The sequence below is a fragment of the Vidua macroura genome, chromosome 16 (genome assembly GCF_024509145.1).
Source record: "Vidua macroura isolate BioBank_ID:100142 chromosome 16, ASM2450914v1, whole genome shotgun sequence".
NCBI lineage: Eukaryota > Metazoa > Chordata > Aves > Passeriformes > Viduidae > Vidua > Vidua macroura.
Genome location: NC_071586.1, coordinates 7,473,849 through 7,496,230, shown reverse-complemented (window position 1 = coordinate 7,496,230; position 22,382 = coordinate 7,473,849). Strand labels below are relative to the sequence as shown.

Below are 22,382 nucleotides of genomic sequence, written 5' to 3'. Positions count from 1 at the left end.
AGGTGGAGGTTTTAAGAATTAAATATTAAAACCCAGAAAGGCTGGTTTTTGGCTGGGACTGATTGTTTTTCTCTGGTGAGAAAGAAAGGGGCTTTCTAACTACCTCCTGGACAAAGATGCCAGGCTTACTGTCAAACTGTTCACTGGAATCATCACTGTACTTAGAGTCTATTTTTAAGAGAAGGCAAAGGATTGCAATTAGCTAACTACAGGCCTCTCAGATTCCAAACGTCTGCTTTGTCCTCTGCCTCACCTTTCCATTTATTTACTGCGTAACAACTCCACACGGACTTGGCCCAAGTTCCTGAAGAGCGCCAGGGATGCAGAGGGGGAGGGAGGGCAGCCTGGCATGGCAGAGCCCCAGCACACCAGCCTTCCCCAGAGCCAAGGGCAGCCCGCAAGGCCACAGCAAGGCACTCACAGACGTGCCCCGAGGAAAAGGGAAGCGGCTTTCAGCACTGTTAAATCACACCATAGTGGGCTTATTTCCTACATTTGGTGGCAGCATAGTATTCAGGATAATATTATTGCTACTTGCACAGGTTACCGCCGAACCAAACAACAGAGATGAGAGAGTTAATAACAAGGATGGAGAGCGAATCACTAAAAAGTCTTTCCCAGAGTCAGTTCTCTGTTTAGGGGAAGTTATTTCAATTCTGTATCTCGCAAACAACCCGCTGCCTCACCGTGCCCTCTGGAGCCAACTGACTGACACTATAAGGAGATTTTAAAATAAATGATGTGCAGGAGCAGCTCATGTTTAGCAGACAAAGCCCTGCTCGGCAGCATGCACTGCGAGCACCGCTGTACCTGTGCTCGGCACGCCGGGGCCAGGGCAGCGCCTGCTCCCGCCCGGCCTTAGCGGAGGTGCGGCCCCATGGGCGCCGCTCCGCCCGCGGCACCTGCATTTGCCTCGCAGGTGAGTGCGTCTCCGGAGAGCGCTCGGAGAGGAGCTCCCGGGAGAAGGAACGCTCTACTTATCGGCAGAGGAGCTCTCCTGCCGCGGAGCTGCCCCAGGCTCGCCCAGCCCAGCCCGGGCCGGGCCGGCTGCCCCCTACCCCGCTCGGCGTGGGGCGCGCTGAGGGAGGCAGGGGACGAGGAGGCGCTCCCGCGCTTTTGGAGACGCACCTGTGGGGAGCACCCGCCGGGACGGGAAGTCTCTTATGTAAGGGATGGCGAGGAGCGGGTGAGGGGGGCGAGGCGGGGGTCGGCTTTGCGGCGGGGCTGATGCGAGGACGGAGAGCCTCATAGAGGGGCTGGAAGGGAGGAGGAGAGAGAGGGGGAGAGAGAGGGAGAGAGAAAAGGAGAAGTCGCCGGCCCCTCAGCGGGTCTGCCGGGGGGGACAGGCGGGCGGGCAGCCCCGTCTCTGGCACGCAGCTTCCCGCGGCCGCCTCAGAGGACGGGCTGGGCTCTCCCCGCTGGCACCGCGCTCGCCCGCCCGCCACGGCGCATCTCCCTTCCCCGGCGGCTGGATGCCGCGGCGGGTCCGTCCACCCTCCCGCGCCCTGCCCTGGCAGCCCGGCCGCGGGCGGGGCTCGGCGGGCGCCGCGGGTGTCTGAGGGAGTTGTGCGAGAGACCGCGCCGGGCTCCGCGGGGGAGCGGAAGGTGGGTGCCCCCGGCGCCCCGCGCTGGCACCAGGCTGCGCGGGGAGGATTCTCACTCGCCCTCTCTCCTCCTCCCGCCCCTGCAGCGCCCTCGCTTCAACCCTCCCGCTTGGCGGCCCCTCCACGCCCCTCTCGCCAGCCCGGCGCGGTGCCCCGCACGCTGCCGCCACCTCCACCCTTCGGTCCTCCTCTTCCTCCTCCTCCTCCTCCTCCTCCTCCTCCTCCTCCTCCTCCTCCTCCTCCTCCTCCTCCTCCCGCGCTCCCTCTCACGCGCACTCCGCTCCACAAGTGCCGCGCGCTCGCTGCTCCGGAGCGGAGCGGGGCTGGGCTGCGGACCCTGCGCGGGGGCTGCGGACCCTGCCCGGCCCGTTCGGGGCTGTCCGTGGTGCTGGAGGCGAGCGCGGGCTGAGCGGACGCCCGGCTCCTGACGGAGCCCCTTTATGTTCAGCTCCTGGCGCAGCGCAGCATCCAGCAGCTCGAGCGGCGGCGGCAGCAGCATCGCTGAGCCGGGGCTGGGAGGCAGAATGGAAGGCTTTATTCGGCTGCTCTTCGGCTACTTGGTGGCGGACCTTCTCACGCTGGTGTGTCGGGCTCAGGAAAAAGCTGGCCAGCAGCTGGGGAGCTTTGTGGTGCTCTCGGGAGGAAACCACTCCAGCCTCGGGGAGCAGATAGACCCCTCCGAGCCACCTCCCACCCCAGACTTCTGCAGGGGCTACTTTGACGTGATGGGGCAGTGGGACCCCCCCTTTAACTGCAGCTCGGGGGAGTTCATCTTCTGCTGTGGCACTTGTGGCTTCAGGTTTTGCTGCAAGTTCAAGAAGACAAGGCTGGATCAAAGCACCTGCACAAACTATGAGACGCCGTTGTGGATGAACACTGGGAAGCCTCCTTCCCGCATAGACGACCCTCTGCATGACCCTACCCGGGATAAAACCAACCTTATTGTCTACATCATCTGTGGGGTTGTAGCAGTCATGGTGCTGGTGGGGATCTTCACCAAACTAGGGCTGGAGAAGGCACACAGACCCCAGCGGGAGCACATGTCCAGGTAAGGCTGAGTGCCAGGCAGCAGGGTCCCCTTCCCCCCTACCTTCTGCCCAGCCCCTAGAGAGGAGAGAGGAGCCCATGTGTCCCTGCCAAACAGACGACTCCTGCCAGGCAGGCTGCATTCCCCTGCAAGGCGACCGAGAGAGACCAACTTTGCTGAGCAGAGCTCCTGTGGTGCCCCCAGCCCGGGTTAGCACAGAACACGCATATTGAGGAAGATTAGGGGTAATTGTGGAGTCTGCACAGACAGTAGTCCATTTTTATCTGCAGTGCCTGACCCTCTCCCTAACAAGATCCAGCAAGTGTTCCCAGATATACTGTGCATAAATAGAAAAACAAATTCTTAAACCAATAACACTGAATTATAGAAAGCCTGATGTGTTCCCTCTTCCAACAGTTTCAAAGATTGGAAAATGTTTTTACTTCTCAACAGAAGGATGTAAACAAATGCCATCTCACCCTCCCTCTCCAGCTGCAAAATGGTTTTGGCAGGACCTTCCCTACTCCTCCAGCCCTTGCAAGTGTGTGAGCTATTTGTAAAATTTCTAAGCTGTGAAAATGAGTCAGGGTGGAAGGGAAGAGGAAGACACAAAAAGGAAAAGCTATTGTAGAATTTCTTAACATTTTTTCAGTTACTGTTGAGAAGTAAAAAATGGAATATGAAAGTCTTGCCGCATCCATGTATGTGTGTGTTCTAACTGTCTCCACGGTGTAATGGCTGAGTTATATCAAAAAGAACCTCCCCCACCTAGAGTTAGGAATGCTGTGTACCAGCTACTCCAGATCCTGGCTGCCTAGTGGTGGATAGGCAGGTGGGCAGCTCGGGACAGAGCCCCGTGTCTTTAACAACATATTCCAAACCCAGATTGTCACAGCAGTTCAAAATCAAGGCATAACACATTTGTCAAGTTTGCAGCCTGTCTGATTCTTTATGCTAATCCCAGGCACATGAAAGTAAGCAGATGGGGGAAAGGCATTAAAAAAGGCAAACAGATCCATTAAAGAGTCTAAATAGATCCCAGCATACTGGGCAACTTCAGTGATGAAATACAATGAAAGGATACCTTCTACTGGACACGCAGTGTGGCAGAAAACTTCCTCTTGCCCCGATTGCTAATGGTGTAGCCCACAATCTTTAAGGCTTAGATGAAGAGTCATCCTTTGAAAGACTGTCCAAGAGATCAACTCAACACCTGGAGCCTCTTTTTTTACTGAAGTTTCTGTATGAATTTTTGATTAACTGCTTATTTTGAAATGAACAGAGAAAGTCACAGAAATACTCCTGAAAATGCATCACCAGTCCATGAGCTATTATTTGCTATTTATAAACTGGCTGATATGGATATGCTTTACTACTGAGGGAAAAAAGCACATTGCAGAAATTTTAGTCAACAGTGTGTGTCAGTGATACTTCTGGAAAGATGGTTTTTGTTGAGGAAGGTATGATAATCCTTTAGACATTTTGAATATAAACTGAGAAAAACAATACATGGGTCCCAATTTATTTTTAAAATTTTAATCCACAGAGCTTGTTTGCAAAAAGCTCTCACTTGCTTCATTCTCTCTCTATAGGGTCTTTGTGCAGGCAAAAAAAGAGGGCTCGTAACATTCACAAAGCCCAGAACAGAGTGAAGTTATAGCCATCCCTGCAAATTATGGCTTAAATAGGTCCTGCTTCTGTGAATAGAAATATTTGCTATCTAAAGTACAGGTGTGAAGTATTCTGAAAGGATATTCTGTCTCAGTTTATGGAAGTAGAATTATGGGGGATTGGAAAATCATTCTCATATCCTCAAGTCATGTATGCATAAAGATTAGGTTTCTGAAGTGGGTCTTAGCAAAGGTCATCTGTTACTTTGATTACTTAACAGCGTCTGTGATCTTGTACATGAAACTGTTCAAGGCAGGATTATACAGAAACTTGGAAAGTCATGATCACATGGCAAAACAGTCACCCACTCAGTACACATAATAGCTAGTCATGTTCTGAAAAAGAAGATCTGTAGCTTTTTTTTTTTTTTTTTTTTTTTTAAATAAGTTCTCTCTTATTCCTGTTGTGGGATAGGTTTAACATTAATTTGAAAAGGAATTAGATTTGTAAATCCCTTTGGCAATCCATAAATATATTCATTGAGTGAGGAATTGAAGTAACCTCTTAGTCCTCAAGTGAGTGTTTAACTAAAATATTCCATTTTAGCTCATTTTACACTACTAATGTTCAGAAAAAAAGGCTGCAATGCTTAAAAATAATTTATCTATCCAAACAGTTAATAGTATCAACAACTAATATAATACGTAGGCTGTGTTCATAGTCACCTTCTTTTAAATATTCATCACTACAATATCAAAAAAAAACAAAACAAAAAAGAACACCTTCTACATTTTTTTCTATACTAAACCTTATTAATAAGCAGAAGTTTAATGCATCGGGAGTGTTAGGTAGGCCAAAGCAAAAGTACTAAGTGTTACTCCATTTTGGCTGTCAGCAAGAAACACACAGAGAATGATTTGTCATCTATTTTCTTAGCTAAGATTGTGTTCTTTCGCTTGCCTAGCCAATGGCTACATGAAACATTTGAATCCCCTTCATTTCTATGAAAAAATTCACCTAGGAAAGGAATTATGACTGCTTATCAAAAAAGACAATACATAATGGAAACTGATTTTTTTTTAATGGGGGCTGATTTTTTAAGAAAAATGAAGAACTGAGTATAACTGGTGTAAATGATACATTTCCATTTTTGATTTACTAAACATATTTCAAAGTATGAACAGCGACCTGACACGTGGGAATAAGAACACTGACTCCTAAATAGGAAGCAGAACTATGCCACACTTTTTAATTTCTTGCATTACTTCATCTTGGAGTCAGTAGATCTGCTGCTGAAGTAAGACACTGATGTGTGTAAGAGTGGCATAATGTTAATAAAGAAAGATTTCTTTATTAACTGACCATAGTTTCCATACAGCTGCCTTTCATTAAATATTGTTTACTACTATACCAAAACAAACCAAGAACACTCCATTAACTTCACTGAATTTTCCTGATATATTTGACAATGAAAAAAGCACCGTGGAAATGTATTTAATCAATGAAAAAAAAAACCCATAGGAAAAAGTCAGTTTTGGGCAAGTCCCTTTAGAAAAAAAAGTCAAGATTTGTCTTTTCTTAGAGAGTTTGTTACTTCCTTTTGCTTTGAGGAAACAGGCCAGGTATGGCACTGTTGACATTTTCTTTCTGTTGGCACAGAACTGTAAATCTGGAAGATGAACATGGAGAGGGGAGTACAGAATTAACTCTGCATGGTGTATTTCATTTTAGACCTTGCATGTCTTGTTTCTCCTTATTTTAAAATTTGTTCCTTGATGTTAAAAGGAAATGAGTAGTCCCTTCAGCTACAGTGTCCAAGACTAAGCAGTAATAGTAGTATCCAGAGTAGCTCTTCCTTTCCCCTCCTGTTTTTAAGGAGAATAAGGAAATCAGATGGTGTAGGAGGGAGCTATGGCAGAGGGAGGGAACGTGGCAGTGTTGTGCATGAGAGGACACAGATTTGATCTGCCTGCTGAAGCAGACCAGGAGCTTTGTTAGGCATATGAGGGCAGCAAGTTCTTGCTGCTTGAGACTACACCAATGGGCCTGCCAGGCTCCATCAGTTCAAGTGGAGAATTCTCTCTCAAAAATTAATAGAAAATGAAAAAGCTTTACCTCTGTTGCATGGAGGAGATTAGTCTGTAAATACAACTGCACAGGATCACCTTTTTCTTCTTCCTTAATCCTTGTGGAGAATGGGCAAACAAACCAAGAACTGAAAGGAAAATGTTTATAATCATGGTCTTATGCTGTAACTCCTGTTTTTTAAAACAGTGCTTCTGACAGTGTGTTAGCAGTCTTACAAATATTGTGAACCATCTGAGCTCTTCTTTCTTCCTTCACAAGGAAGAAAGTGCTCAGTGCTGAGCTCAGGACTGAAGTCTTTTATTGATCATTTTAAAGACATGTAGTTGGGGCCAAAAATGGCCTGACTTGCCAAAATCCTGAATCCAACGTGTGAAATTATTTCCTTTATGGGTTTTGACCTAGTTTTGTAGGCAAAATATGACAAGTGACCTTTCATGAAATAACCTGTTTCAGCTTCTTTAAGCTTGTACCCATAAGGGAAATGCCTGGCTCCACATGCTCTATAACACCCCAAACCAGTATTACATATCCAAAAAGAATAATCTTATGGCAAGAGAAATGCTGAAGTTTTGTGATACTTGGATAGTTCTGGGCCATGAACTCCTACATAGGTAACACTTCTCCACTTTTGTAATACTAAAATCAATATCATTGCACAGGTCTTAATGATACTGCTTCCTGATTAGAAGGTTGCCTTGCACTTTGCATTTCCTTAAAAAATCATCCAGTATATCATGGGTGCAGGTAAAGACCCTCTGTGTAAAGCTTAACTTTTCAATGGGACTGACATTTCTTCAGATAATGAACAAAATCTATATGACTATATTTAGGTGAGACAAATGCATGAAGGTATTTTAAAAGTCTCCTGGCCTATGTGGAATTTTTCAAAGCAAACATCTGTTCAACGATTTTGTCATGGATTGGAGAACAAGCTTCCCTTTATTCATTTCATTATACGGGCCAATCCCTAAAAGAACAAAATGCAGGTACAGCCTTTCCTTTGTACTTCAGTGATACTGAAGCTGCTACACATTTTTAACTCTTGTCTGACATCAGTGAAGAATAAGGACATGCTCTCAGTTATATGAGCTATTCTGCCCTGAGAAAATTGAACAACTTTGACTAACACAGTATAGGTGCTGTGTTGTTAAAACCAGAACTTGATGGTGAGTAGTTAATCTTTTCTTAATACAGAAGAAGGAATTGGACAGGTAACTCCTTGAAACGCATTTGAAAAAAGCTACCCTGAACTGGTAGAAAACTCAATATTTTCATAGACAGGCAGTAGTTCATCTGCCATCATACAGGGTGTTATTTAAAGTCTACAGCAAACAATATTTACCATCAGACTAAGAGCAATGAGGAAAGGATTTCTGAAAACCCACTCTCACAAAGTGGGGAAATACTTAGATCTCACAGTTTTAACTCCCACACTGGAGTTAAGAACTTTCATTTACTTTTTTTTTCCCCTTCCCAGAAATGTGTCCAGCTGCCTCTGGAATTAGAATTAATATTGATGTCCATAATTTCCTCTGTATAGAGATATATTTGCATAAATTGGCTAGATATTAATGGGTTTTTTCTCCACTTATTTTAAATTGTTTTTGCAATATAATGCTTTCCTTTTTCATCATTTCTACATGTCTTTGTGAGATCTCTTCTGTTGAATTTTTATTATTCTGCTATGTAGGCCAGCTCTGCTATTTCTGCAGTCTAAGCACTGCTTCGAATGGGAGCATTACTCTGATACCATTAATCATGTGGTTACTGTCTTCTGACCTTTTCCAGGATCAACAGAGTATTCTCTAACATGTTGATCACAACTGTAACTAATATCTTAATAACATAATGTTAGCCATAAACACAAGAAAATATCAGTATTGTTCAGCTGTGTATCCAAGCAATGTTCCAACAGTATGAAAGCAAGATCCAGATCAGGATTTCTCTCTGTAACTTAAATGAAGCTACCTATCTTATAATAATTAAAAGTATGGTGCTGCTTGATTGAGAAATAATAATATCACAGAAGTAATCTTAATATCACTAGTGGAGGAGCTAGATGGAACTTGGCTTTCACCAAGGAATGTGCTTATTTGTTATTTATTTATATATTAGTTTATAAGGCAGCATTTCTTGATGCAGTATCTGGGACACTGTATATAATTTTGTGGAAAATTAAACTAAACTAGGCATAGTGCCCAGAAAATGTGTCCACACCCTTAAAAAATTGCTCAAGAGGTCTAAAAATTAAAAACAATAAAACAAAAAGGAAGTAAATAATGGTCCATTATGCATTGACCTGAATAGAAAAGATTTGCACTGAAGACACTGGTAACACATACACACATACAAAGCTTTCCTTTGCCTAAGGCAACAGCTTCTGCAGGTGGGCCAATTATTTCCTAGTGCACAGTAGTTCAGCAGGTAGCTCTGGCACATAGGTAAGGACTAATCCTGCTCCTATGGAACTCTGGCAAAATAGCTCAGACTCACAGACAGAGTTAGATGTTGCCATGCTGGGAGTTTCAGAGCTTAAAGCTCAGTCAGTAACTCTGGCTCCACAGGGCTGATCCAGGTGCGTGTGTTTATCCGCGTGCCTAAGGATGCCTTACACTCAGCAGGACACTCGACAGTGGAACTGGTCCTTACACAGTCACCAGAGCAGGATACGTCTGTCACACTGCCTGGAGCTCTGCAGGGCAAGCCCACAGCCAGCACCGGGCTGGGCCTGGCATAACTGTGGAACCTTTTGCTTACTCCCTCTTTGCTAGCACAAAGCTTTCATCCTGTTTCCGAACTGCTTTCAAAGGAGCAGGGAGTTCCTATGCAAGCTTTGCTCTATGTTAAAGACTAGGACACTCACAGAAGTTAGAAAAAGACCTTTTTGATCTCCTCATCTGGATGAGGAATCCTTAAATCCCTGCTTACTGGATTTTTGCATGGAAGTTATATGACTTTTCAACTTGAGTGACATTTTTGAATGAAAACTGTCAAGACCACTGTGTTGTGTGTGCTAATTACAAATGCATGTGTAAGAATTTCCTTTGAAACTGGTAATCTAGGTGTGAATATAAGCAGTTTGTGAAAGGTGTAGGCATGGGCTAGGTGCTGAGGTGCTCAGCTTAACCAAGATGGCAATAAATGTTACTGAGGACATGCAGTGGCAGAATTCTACAAGGCTCAAGGAGCTTAAATTATGCTCCTCCAAAGCCAAGATACCTAAAGAACTTAATGTGTTTCTGTGTTTTACTTCTAGCAACTTTAGGTTGTCAGTAAGACAACCTAAAAAGAGCCTTAGGTGTGAAGTCTCACAATGAATTTACTTCCCTGCATTTGCTGTGAAGGGAGCTGGTTTCTCCAGCAGACATTATGATCGACTGCACTGCAAACTGAAATAGATCTTGGAACATATTGTTAATGTCTTACTGATTTTGCAGATTCATTCTGGTTTTGTTTGGATTTCAGGGCTCTGGCTGATGTTATGCGACCTCAAGGTCCTTGTACAACAGATCATATGGAAAGAGATCTAAACATTGTAGTACACGTGCAGCATTATGAAAACATGGAGACGAGACCTCCTCCAAATAACTTACGTAAGTTGCATTTTAACTTTATCAATAGCTGAATGCTGGCACTGAAAAGAGCATTACAGAACTATTATTGCTGAATGTCAAATGAGGATCAACTGTACATGGGTTCTTGCAAATTAGAAATATTAATTTTCTCAGAATCAGAAAAAATTCATTTCCTAGTGCAGATTAGTGCAACAGTGAGATAAATAAATTTTGAATAGGAAAATTAGCGACTGTATTTAGTTTTAATTAGTTTTCTTAGTTTTGTATCTTTGTCTTCTTCTACCGGTTGTTTTTGCTCAGCTCATCAGCCTTTGCCTTATTCTGTGTTTTGTTATTATACCAAAATACAACCACTGTTGTGGTTACAGCTGCATTTAACAATATGTTTCATAGGGCTGTAACATCCAGTAGCAAAGTGGTCTCATTAGGCTGTTAGATCACATCCACTAGTATAGTAATTAAATACTTCCCTGGATAGCATCAAGTTGTATATGGTTTTCATTTTCTCAAGGGAAAGATGAGAAGATTATTATTTTAATTTTTCTATAATGTTTTTATTCTGTATCTGCTATTACATGTTTATGTTATTAAAGGTAAGAAAAAAGTGCACCTTGGAGCTTCAGGTGAGATATGGTGACATTTCAAGTGGTTCTGAAGTCAAAGACAACTTATTTCCCAGTCTGTATTAGAGCACAATACAGATCTTTCTCATGCACAGATACATATTCCTCTTGTGATAAACAATGCCACTGAAAATTTAATTTGAATACTTATTTATGTAACTTATATTCAGCCATATCTTAAAAAAAAATATATATACACTTAAATTATGGATATATTTACTAAATCAAGTTCAATATATTTATAAAATAAAAAGGTATAATTCAGAAAAGTTTAGATTGGTAGGCAGTGGATGGCTTTATTCTGTGCTGTAGATCAGTGTAGATGTGCATTTTACTGGAAATATACTTTTACTCATTGGTATTTGCATTTTGAAACATTTAAAGTATGTGAACTCATCTTTTCCTTAACTATAGAAAGAAAGTTTGCGTATATTTGGAGTTTTATTTGGGCTGCTTTATGCAGTTATTGGTGCTTTTTTTTTGGTGGAAGGGTGTAATGATAATGGAAGAAAGAGCAGTTCCACATGCTGCCTGCACTCCTGGTGCCTGCTTTGTGGGAGAGGCTGATGGCCATTCCTTATGTGCATCCCTACAGAGAAATGGGAGAGAATTAAAGCTGTGTCCTCGAATAAATGTTGCACATACAGGAAGATGTGACACCTCATCATGGGACACCTCATCTGTCTGCCCTGCTGTCCAGCAAAGAGCTTCCACCTGGGGCTCTGCAGATGTGCAGTGCAGAGAGGGAAGCACACACCCTACCTGTGTAAAAACACCACTTCTGGAGGGGAACCTAGGCAGCTCCCTCAGTCAGAGGTGCTCTAATACCCTGCAGCCTGACTTCTGAAGGGTTAATGAGGATGGGAATGTGCACTGCATCTCTTTCTCTGTGTATGTCTGATCCTTCACATGACCATGTTTGCAGGAATGGTACCAAACAGTAATGAAGTTTGGGTCCATTATTTTCTCTCAGATGTGAAGTGTTTATTCAGAATCCCAGTTAATGGAGTCAGAAAGTAAAGAGGTTCTTGCTGCATTGATTTTATCTAGATTTTTGTAATGATCACACTGAGATATTTTGTTTAAAACTCTTTGTTTATACTACAATATACAACATAACACAGCAAGCCTTTAAACTCTTTGTTTCTTGTATTTGAATTTAGATTTCAGCCTTGCTTCTAGGAACTCTTGCATATAAATGCAGCTCAGGGCCACATAGGTACTGCATCAAGGAAGGAAAAAACCACACATTTAATGGGATGTTGGTTTATGCTGATCCCAGACATCCATACCACTTCTGTCTCAGAATACAGCCCTCTGGCACAGAGGGAAGGATTATGTGTGAAGCAGCTCTTGCACCACTGCAATTCTCAACACAGAAGCACTGCTGCTACTTTGGAGCTGTCCTAATCCTTTGGGTCATGTATAGGGGTAGTCCCAACAATGCTTCTGACACATCTCAGGCATTCCTGCTACAGAAGGAAACCTCAGAAGCCACCAGCTCTGATGGTAATTGTTTCAGTCTTTAATCAACTTTATGCATAAAGTCAATAATTTTAGATTGTTAAGTGCAAAGCTTCAAGTGGTGAAATTTCTCAAGGCATCCTATAACCAATATTGATTACATTTCCTTCATAGCAAGTGGATTGTTGTTCTGTATTTGTTGCCATTCTATTCTCATAAACTCATTCAAAGCATGATTAAATGACCTACTAGAATTAGCCAGAACATCACAAATGATTGAAATCTGTTGAAAATGTGCATTTATGGCGCAGGAAAAAATCTTTCTATAAAGACAAAATTATTAAGACAAATTTTTCAAGCTCAGTATCTTAGCAAATCAGAATTTTACAGTGAAGTTCTGAAACACTGCAAGAGTGGATATTACAGACAGAAACTTTGGCAGTGAAGCATTACCTACTACTAATGCTGAAAAAGTGACAGGCTTTTTTGGGGCACTTTAAAATAAGCAAGTAAACCAGAGTGAATCACAGCTTTCATAGTCTTTACTTACACACAGAAAATGAAATTGTGTAAAATTATTGCATCATAAACTTTAATCCACATTTTTAAAGTTATCTAAGTTACCACTTTCTGTCTACTTGCCATCTCATAATGAGACTTAAATATTTGAGGCTGATGTACTTTTCACATAGATCCATAAATATGAATTAGGCAGCAAAAATTTCTTAGTCATTGCATATCCCTTCCATACTGGGTCTTTCAGACAAGCTGTTGAAGGCCAAACATTATTAAAAATGTTCTAATTTGAATGTTCATTTGCTCTTTCTGTCCTCTTGAAAACATTTTGCTGATGTTGCCAATACGTTCTGAAAGTGTTTTGTGAAGGGAACCTCTTTTGTCAAAATGATAAACTTCACATGATCCCTGACACTGAAAATGAGTTTGTTTCTGTTTCTGGACTGTTTGTTACCAGAGGACAAGGATTTTCTTTGATGCCTGCAGCTATTTGCCAGAGCTCGCAGGCCAGTGGAAGGCCAAAAGCTCTTTTCAGATCCTTGCAGTTTACTCAGTTTCTTGTCCCTTCTTTTTTGATATTTAGAAAAGAACAGACATTTTGGAGGTTCCCAAAAAACACAGATTTTTCTTTGCTCATGTGAATCCAGACAACCTAGATGATTTTTAGTAAAAGCTATTTTGTCTTTAGTGGTTGTTGTCCTAATTTTCTTCCAGTACTGTGCTTTCCTTGGGACTGCTTTTCTGTTATCCCCTTCATTCATTCATTCACATTAAAATCTGGTGGTGCTTTGTAAACAAGCAGCACACACCTATCAAAAAGTGTAGCATTCAAGTCTTCTAACATGAGATGTTAAATAAAATAAAGTAAAAAAGTTATGTTGAAAACATCAAACCAAAAGCAAACCTTTCTGCAGAATTTGACCTGTTATGGTCATCTTCTCTGACTTTAAGGAATCTTAAGAAAGCAGCAGCATTCAAGGTATTCTTTTCTCTTCTTGTTGGTTTTTTTTTTTCCTACCTATTGTGTTCAAGTAAGGGATTTATTTAATTTTTGGGATTATAACACTGATGGAGTGGGAGTTAGGAGGCTTCGTAGCTACATCCTCATTTCTGAAACGTGATTACTGCTATTATTTCTGATTCATGATCTGTGATAGCAGAGTGAAAAAATACTTCAGTTGGTGCAATTCACAGTCACTTTCCCTAATGATCAGTAAATGCTCTGTTACTATTTCCCAAGAACTAGCCTTGCACTAGTAATTTTAAACAATTTATGCAGGTTCCTAAGATAAAGGTGATTTTAAAAGGAAGCCAATTACAGATTAAGGAGCTTTTTAAGATGAAAAATGCTCTTAGTTAGTTTGACATGTATGAATTATTTCTTTAGTTTGAATTTAACTTTAAAAAAGAGGATTTTAAACACATGATTCAAAGAAGGAAATGTTGCACTCTTTCAAATGGCCATCTTTAATACTAGCTAAAGATTTGCAGCACATGTGATTAAAATGACCTTTAAAAAAATATATTCAGCGTTGTGTTTGCTGCTGTATTTGATTGTCAGTTGTCCTGGATACTGGCTAACAACAAATGCTAATGTTGAAAACAAAGCTACGCTATCTCTATAACTGGTGCCTTATGATAAGTTAACTTTTGTTTTTTCTTTATTTCTCTGTTGAGGCAGTAGGCATTTAAATAAGAGGATATTTTTTTGAAGTCCTTGTACATTACAATAAAAATTCTGTATTGCATATCCCTGTTCTTCTCCCCATTTCTGCACATAGAAGCTCAGTCTACGTTTTCCTGTGGCAGGAAGTGTCACGAATTTGACACTGTGAAAATAGAAGTCACAAGAATATTGTTCGGTTTTTCATCACTAGTGAATAAGCTTTTTTGTTGTTTTTGGCAAATTAATTATTTTTATGTTTGACATACGTAACATGTTTAAATCAGATGATTCATTGTCTTGCATTGCCTAAATGTAATTCCTTCTGTTGGTCATTGGAAATAACCAGGGAGGCTTACTAAGGAACTTCAGTAAAGAGAAGTCCTGTTGCTCCAAATGTAAAGCTCATGGAGCATATCAAACATGAGAACTAATTTGCTTACACAGTAACTGTTGGACAATTAATTGCATGATATTGAAGAAGTGGTTGTTGAGGATGTGCAGCATTATTGTAACGTTGTGCTTCTGGTGACAGGGGCCTTGAAACTCCACCAAACCTCTTGTTTGGACAGAGGGCTGCAAAATGCAAAGGACTGAGCAAATAACATTGCTGGGCTTTTTTGGTGTCTGGGTTATTTGATTACAGTGAAATGCTTATTTAGACCTGGCTTTGTGCATGGGGGCATGCCCCAGAGGAATTGCACTATTTTCTTCATAAACTTTAATTGGCTGTTAATCTGCTCACTTAGAAGGACAAGAGACTCAGAAGTTGAGCTGGGTAGACAGGGCCATGTTCTATGAATAGAAAGATGGACAACACTAAGTTTTCAGCCAAGAAAAAGATAGTTTGAGCAGACTGACAGAAGGAGTGAAGAAGCATTGCTGATGGAGTGCTTCAAGACAGTGAAGAATGAGGGAGAATAAACTGGCCAGCTTAACTGGAGGATGTCCTTAGTGCACAAGAGTCTACAGTGCTGCGACAGAGGGGACTGTAGTCAGCAATACTGGGAACTTGCTTACATTTAAAGCCTTATTCTTCACTGCCAGTGTGCAAAAACTCATTTTACTGAGGTTTCTGTGGTCTATACAGGAAACACCTTAGCACTAAAATAATCTGATAATTTAGATTAAATTTCTGAGCTAAACACAAGTTTAGCTTTCAGTTAACCCTGGGAGAGAGCTGCTTATGGCATTCTGACTGTAATATACAGCTAAGAGGACAAAGTCCACATTTAAATGATACATTTTACAAACCAATCATCCAAGTAAAAGCCCACACTACTATCACAGGCCATGTCCAAAGAAATATTGTATATTTAAATATAAGTTCTGTTTGAGGTTAGAAGCTGCCAACTGCTTTGTCACAGTTATTTTGAGACTTCTTTAAGCCTTTAAATTAATTTCTACATACTGACTTAAACAAAAATCTTGCTACAAGTACAACTTCAAAGTATTAGCAAATTAGTGATAGAACTTTTAAAATATAACTACAGCTATAGCAGTGCATTCCAGATATCCAGAGCTTCCATGCTGGAAACCAAATTTTCCATATGTATGGGAAATGTAGAGTCTGAAAATGCATTCCTCTTGCAACTCAGTCACTGGAAGACAGTAATGTTTAATCAGTTCTGAATGTGTGTTTAGCCTCATAATCATTAATATAAAATGTTTCTAATTTACATTCAAATTTTAATTAAGATGCATGATGCTGATTTATGAAAAGATGCTCTGAAACTTCTTGAAACACCAAAGAATATTTTCAAGGAAGTTAATTGCAACCTGAGAATGAGAGATTCTGGGGTTGTTTAGGGGAAAAAAAAGGAAAACAAATGAAATATCTCATTTGTCACTGACTTTTGGTAGATTTCATCAATTAAATTTTTAAAAAAACAGGATGATTTTGAAAATGTAACTATACATCATACACAATATCTATTTATTTGTAACTACACCAGTCTTCACCAAGTGTACTTTGGCATCAGAACTTTGGCATTGCTCCTACCAAACAGTTAATTCCATGCCTTTGGAATCAGCCTGTTTGTTTAATCTGGCAAATGAAAAAAATGAAAAGCAAAAGCAATAGTAAACATAAAATTTTGCATGAACAGGACTGAGGAATTTGGTTTGTAATCAAATCAAACTGTGAACTTAATGTCATTCCATATGTTCAGTAGGCCTGTTCTTTGGTCTCAAATATTTCTTGCTAGATTTTATTAGAAACTCTAGGAGACTGTTATAGATCCTAGATGCAATTTTAGGTTTGAGTTGTGTTGGGTAAGTCTTTGTAAGCTCTGCTGTATATAAGGATTTCCATTAGAACTGCACAGTGAAGTTTTTGCTCTTTCTTCATTCATTATTAAGAACAATGAGATTGGATTACTGCCTTGCATCCTATCATTTACTTCTATTCAGCTTTTAATTCAGAGAAATCATTTTACATATCTTAATAAACATATTCATCAATGTAAAATGTATTTGGGAGGAATACAGTCAGTCACTGACATTATCCTTTAGTGCAAGAATTAGCATTATGGTAATAAAAAATACTAAGAATATATTTTTGCATTTTATACTGCAGTTAAAAGACAGAATGATTATTTAATAAAATAAAAGTATTGGTATGACAGAAAAGAGCATTGCTGTACTAGACTATTATATAGCAGCTTTGAGTCACACACCAGCAGACTTCAATAACATATCTGAAGGATGAGACTCATTTTGCTGTCATTGGGGTGCAGAGTTGTACTTTGAGATGTTGCCTGATGGTGCAGGGATGTCTTTACCATCTGAAAAAATTAAAAGTTCAGTATTTTTGGAAAACAGTGATGTGTTTCCCTTATGATTGCACTTTCGCTTTGCAATATAAATTTTACTTAAATTTGATTAATGAGGTGCTATTCCTATTATATACTACTGAATTTAATAGCTAAAATTGTATTTTGTCATCAGACAGGCACACCAAATAACAATATTTTCCTTGTTGAATAACTTCCAGTGCCAAATATTCCCACTACTAACCACAACTGTCAGCAATATCAATCATCAGTGCTTCATGCCCATTGTTATCTTTCAAGTCACTGGGATTCTTGATGTCAAGAACTAGTACAGAAAATACTGCCAAACTAGGAGGAATCATGTTTTGAAAAAAACCCACAAACCATCAACACAATCTTTTTATGATTGTATTGTGCCAGATTTGTGCTCATCAAAATGAAGAAGGATACAGGCTTATACACCTTATTTTTTAATATGGTAAGAATCACTTCACTGAAAGGCAAACAAAAACTACCTTTTGCTTTCATTGTTGGTTTGCCCTCACACAAACTATGCTTGCCTTTTTCATGCCAAGACAATATGATTTTTAACTGTTGACTTAGAGCTTAATCATCTCTCTAAATCCTTGAAATCCCACCCTCATACTTTATCTCAAAAGTCACAGATTGGTAACAAAAATGACAAAAAAGTAAACTCCCAAATAGATCAGTTCTGTCTGCATGTGCGTGTGCAAGCATTAAACTAATATTCACAGCTGTGAAGATGACTTTTTATCATTTTGGCTGTGCAAAACTTTGAAACTGTATTTTAGATGTTAAAATGCTCTCATCAGAAATTTAACATTCTGTAAAATCAATTCCTTCCTAATTTTTCAGTCATCCCAACTTTCCCAAGCAGAATCAGTGCAGTGGTTACACAATAAAGAAGAGGTTGGCTGCATACATTAAAAAGCTTATGAATACTAATCCCAATATTATGAGGCAATTGTAGCATGCTACTCAGGGAGAGACTTGCACCAACTTCAATCTACAGTTTCAATCATAAATGATTTTCAGTACTTTTTCTATGTTCTCTGCTTTACATTATAAATTTCCTTGAAATGTACATATTGGTTCTGATTCCAGTTTTATTATCATAAGATAAAGTCAAGAAGGGAACTGAGTGTGTTGAATACTTATGAACTAACTTTTTTGTTGATTTTTGTAATACAAAATATAGTTGGAAAAAAAAAATCTCTTGAACCATGCTACAAAATTGCATTGATAATCATTCCCAGATGATTACAATGTGGATTTGAATTTAATCTTCAATTTTTAGTTATCACAACTAAATAGCTTTCAAGATTCCTTCAGTAACATAATTTTGGTTTCAGCTCATACATTTAAGCAACATGTCTGTTCACCCAAGCTTAAGGCTATAACTATACTTCTGAATCTGTAATGAATTTGCAGCGTAATCCAAATAATCTAATTGCTGTTTACCATTCACTCCTTGTCAATCAGAGGAAATGCACATTTGATAAAGAGCTATCTATACACAACCAAGAGCGTATACAAAGGAGAATGTACATAACAAAGTTTGGACATTATTTGAGTTAGCACTTGTTAAAATGGAAGTGTCCACAATAAACTCAAAAGCAGAGCAGTTTTTACCCTGAAAAGTTTGTTTTCATTGTGTTAGTTAGCTCTGCACACTCCAGAGCACCACCCAAGAGAAAAAGACCCTGCCATGTAGACCCTTGCTTTTCAAGAGCTCATCTGATCACTTTTGAACTGCTTTATTATTTTCTCTCACCACATTCTCTACACATACAGAACCTTGTGCTTCCTCTTGCTGTCCCTTCTGCTGCCTGTAACAAGCTGCTCCTCTGTGCCTACAAACCCTGTTTGATGGTGCTGCGTTGGATTGTTTCAGGGAGCCTGCAGTCAGCCATTCTGGCCAGCACAACAAAGAATGCCACAACACAGAAAGTGCAGCAAATGCCTGCCAGCGTTTCATTCGTCAGCAGGGCACTGCGAACCAGCGATTCCAGCCCTGGAGAACAGAGTAGTTGTGGGTGTGACTCTGTTGTGGGGGTCGAACAGTCTCTGAGCCTTGCAACTAAACCAGGATTTTGGCAGTGCTTAGAGTATTGGCCAGTTTATGCCAATTAGATGAAATTCTGATTGGTCAAAAGTCCTAGTAAAGCTCTCACCCTCTTTAATGACTCAAGGATTTTACTCAGAGGCACTACAATTCACTTAGGACCTCATATATACTGTACTGAGGGGAATTGTGTTTTTGTTGTTAATGTGGAGTAAGGAGAGATTTAAAGGGATATGCAGCAAATTTATCTTATAGCTTTGCAAAAAAAGAAAAAAAAAAACCACAAAAAAGCCAACTCAAAACCCCCCAAAACCACAGCTTAAACAGTTCAGTGTTGGAAAAGGAAAAATGTTCACTGGCAAGAGCAACAGAAGCTAGTTAGGGAAAGTGCAGTGAAAACTACCAAATAATTTACTAAATTGGACTCACCTGAGAAGTGTTTTGAGCAGCCAGGAGGCTAGAAGGCGTTTTCAGCTAGATGTACTTTCTCTTTTTGTTCTGAGTTTAGGGAAATTTGGGCATCTGCAAATGAAGAAAAAGTCATGTGCACACAGGGGCAAGGGAACTTGTGCTCCCCTTTCACGCTCGTGCCCTTTGGCAGCACAGCTGCTGTAGTTGAACAACTGTTGTCACCCCCAGTGGGCAGAACAGGCCCCTGGAGAGTTTGTGCTGATACTGAATGCCCAACCACTGAACCCTGGCACAAAATAGGGTCACAGGTGGCAGCTTTCCCTAATGTAAATGGTAGGAAATTTTTCTGGAAGGTTGTGTGCACTGAGCACTGTGGATTTGTTTCACAGAGGCCCCTCCAAATATTGAGGGGTCCAAGTGAACACGTTTGCAATGGGGTGTTGGCCAAGAACAGCCTGACTGGTTCTGCTGCTCTGGCATGGGGGGTTTGGCCATGTGAAACAATGTGCTCATACCTTCAGAAGCAAATTAAGAGATGAATTCTTGTGTTAAAAAGAATGAGATCGTGTTTTATAAAAAGCTTCCAAAAAAGAAATGTGTTTTTTTCTCTACCTCATCAAATGACTAACTCCAGTTTAAAGAATATAATTTGCATTTATAACAGCAGTTTAAACTATTTCTCATTTTTTCAAAGCTCTAAGGTTGGAAAACTGCAATCCTCCTGTAGTAATCCAGATTCTTGTTAAAGTTTCAAGTTAATTTCTGAACAGCCATTGATTTTATGAGGAACGTTCCTTATCACTTGTGAAAAACAAACCTGGCCACCATTTTGGTTAGAACAATTTCAAGTTTCTAGTCTTAGCTCTGTAATGAAATTACCATTAAATGCTTTACTTAGTTAAAAGAACTCCTTTAAGGATTTTTAAAGTAAAATTCTTTATATTCATGATTAATAACATCTTTCCCACAATTTTAACACTTACTTTTCTTGGATTTTTGTTTTTCCTCCTTGCTAAAGTGTCTCCACTTGCTAAAGGGTCTCTACGTAAAAAAAGAGGTCTGTGAAGGGGAATAATTTCTCTCAGAAACAATTAACTCCAGAAAAGGTCTTCAAGAATCCACAGAAAATCAGAAGGGATAAGTTATTAGCAGAAGATTTATTCCTAAATATTTAACTAGAATAAAGGTTTCTTTAAGACCTATAATGGCAAAATTCACTTATAAAGCCATCTCTTTACTATGTTTCTGGGACTGATCTTGTGTCTACAGGTTTTTGCATCAAAGTCAAATTTTACCTTAACCATGCAAAGGTATTAGAGTGGTGATGGAGAGACCAGGCACTAAGTCTGGATAAAAATGTTTGTAGCAAAACCAGTAACAAATACCAGAAACTTCTGAATCTTTAAGAATATTAAAAGTAAAATTGTTTATGCTTCTTTGAAAATGTCCAAATTTTAGCTGATATAGAGGATAAGCATATAAAATACAATTTATACTATTAAGCTCTCTTTCTACAGTTTGTTCATTATATTAATAATTTTATGCAGTAATCTAATAATTAGCTGACTAATTTTTTTCTGACTGTGATCCTATGCCTCTCATAATGAGATCTAAATAACTTTATGCAAATATATTAGGTTTATTTCCTCTCAGAGTAACAAAATTACAGTAAAGAACAGCAGTGCTGCAGGGTTCCTTTCAAACACATACAAATGTATGTATCACTTTATAATATGATGACCTTGTATTGTCATAGTCTAGCATTTTAGAGCCATTAACATTTCCTTGTGAAAATCAGCTTTGAAATATTTATTTGCAAGCTACACTTTATTTCCTAGGTGGTACCTTTTCCATCATTTCTACAAACATAGGGAGATAGATGAAGATGTTTCTGGAACCAGAGACACAGAACTAGAGCTATGCTGCAAAGTGTGAATCACCTATCTGCCCTATGCATAAGGAGAGATTTTCAGATTTTATAAGCGTCAAAATCACCCAAACAGTTTTAGAAAGGAAGACAAGTGGTCCATGAAAATCTGGTCTCTGTAACTTAGTGCTTTACTCTGCTGAAATTGTCCACTGGAATAACACTAAAGTTTCCCTTTCCTCTTTACTATCTCTTGTGTCTGTTCATCAGGAGAAGGGTGGATCGTGCCTCTCCCCTCAGCCCCTCTGTATCTCAATAACCCACATGCAGTTCCTCAGGTTCCTCCTGTGTTCCTTGATTTTATTTGGCCAAAGAAAAATCTCTGGTTTTTTTCAGAGTTGCCCATCCTGGGCTACATATCCTGACTGATCAGCAAGCAGAACCAAGCCAAACAAAAAACCATAAAGATTCAGCCTTTTGGATCCATTCAGCCATTTGTTTTCCTAACAGCTGTAGAAACATCTCATCCTTGAGATCTCAATAACACCAAAAAGGGCAAAGGAGTAAAAAGCTACTGGAGGGAGTAACAGGCAGCTAGACAAAATAAAAATTACATTACCCTTGTTCTCTTTTAAGAACAATAAACCTCGAGTTATTTAGTGAGTGCAATAAAATGCTTCAGGGCATTGTTAGCACAGTTTGGATCCATAAATCACATAAGTATTGAGGTGGTGCTCTGAGAGTCTGTAATCATCAAACAGTGAGGTCTAGTCATCAAACTCTGGGAATGCGAGGAAAACAAGAAAAGAAGGATAGGATAATCTATGGTACATCCTTTTCTGTGTGGATCAAAGAACCTACTTCTCAGGAACATGTCTGCCTACTTTGTATGTCTAAAATAATTGTCCAGGGAACTCTGGAAGAAGTCAGGATATGTCAGAAGGTCATGGAGGAAAATACCAGCTCAAAATTTGGCAGAAGGTTTATTAGCTGCTAATTATTCTTATTTCTACTTTACATGATATTAAGTGTGTGCTAGAAGCTTCCAAGTGGAAAATTCTCGCAATAGTTAA

General features: G+C 40.0%; 1 protein-coding gene across 2 annotated transcripts in view; it reads left to right on the top strand.

Annotated features, from left to right (window-relative positions):
• Window positions 1-1,104: 1,104 nt before the first annotated feature.
• SHISA9 (shisa family member 9) overlaps window positions 1,105-22,382 on the top strand; it is a 173,955-nt gene continuing 152,677 nt past the window's right edge. Inside the window, exons 1-3 of one of the 2 annotated variants that reach the window (XM_053991805.1) lie at window positions 1,105-1,165; window positions 2,053-2,652; window positions 9,796-9,923. In XM_053991805.1, coding sequence (XP_053847780.1) covers window positions 2,129-2,652; window positions 9,796-9,923 — 652 coding nt within the window. In that variant the 5' untranslated portion in view covers window positions 1,105-1,165; window positions 2,053-2,128. Of the gene's footprint in view, window positions 1,166-1,997; window positions 2,653-9,795; window positions 9,924-22,382 lie in introns of those variants that run through there. The other variant, XM_053991804.1, reaches the window with a different exon arrangement.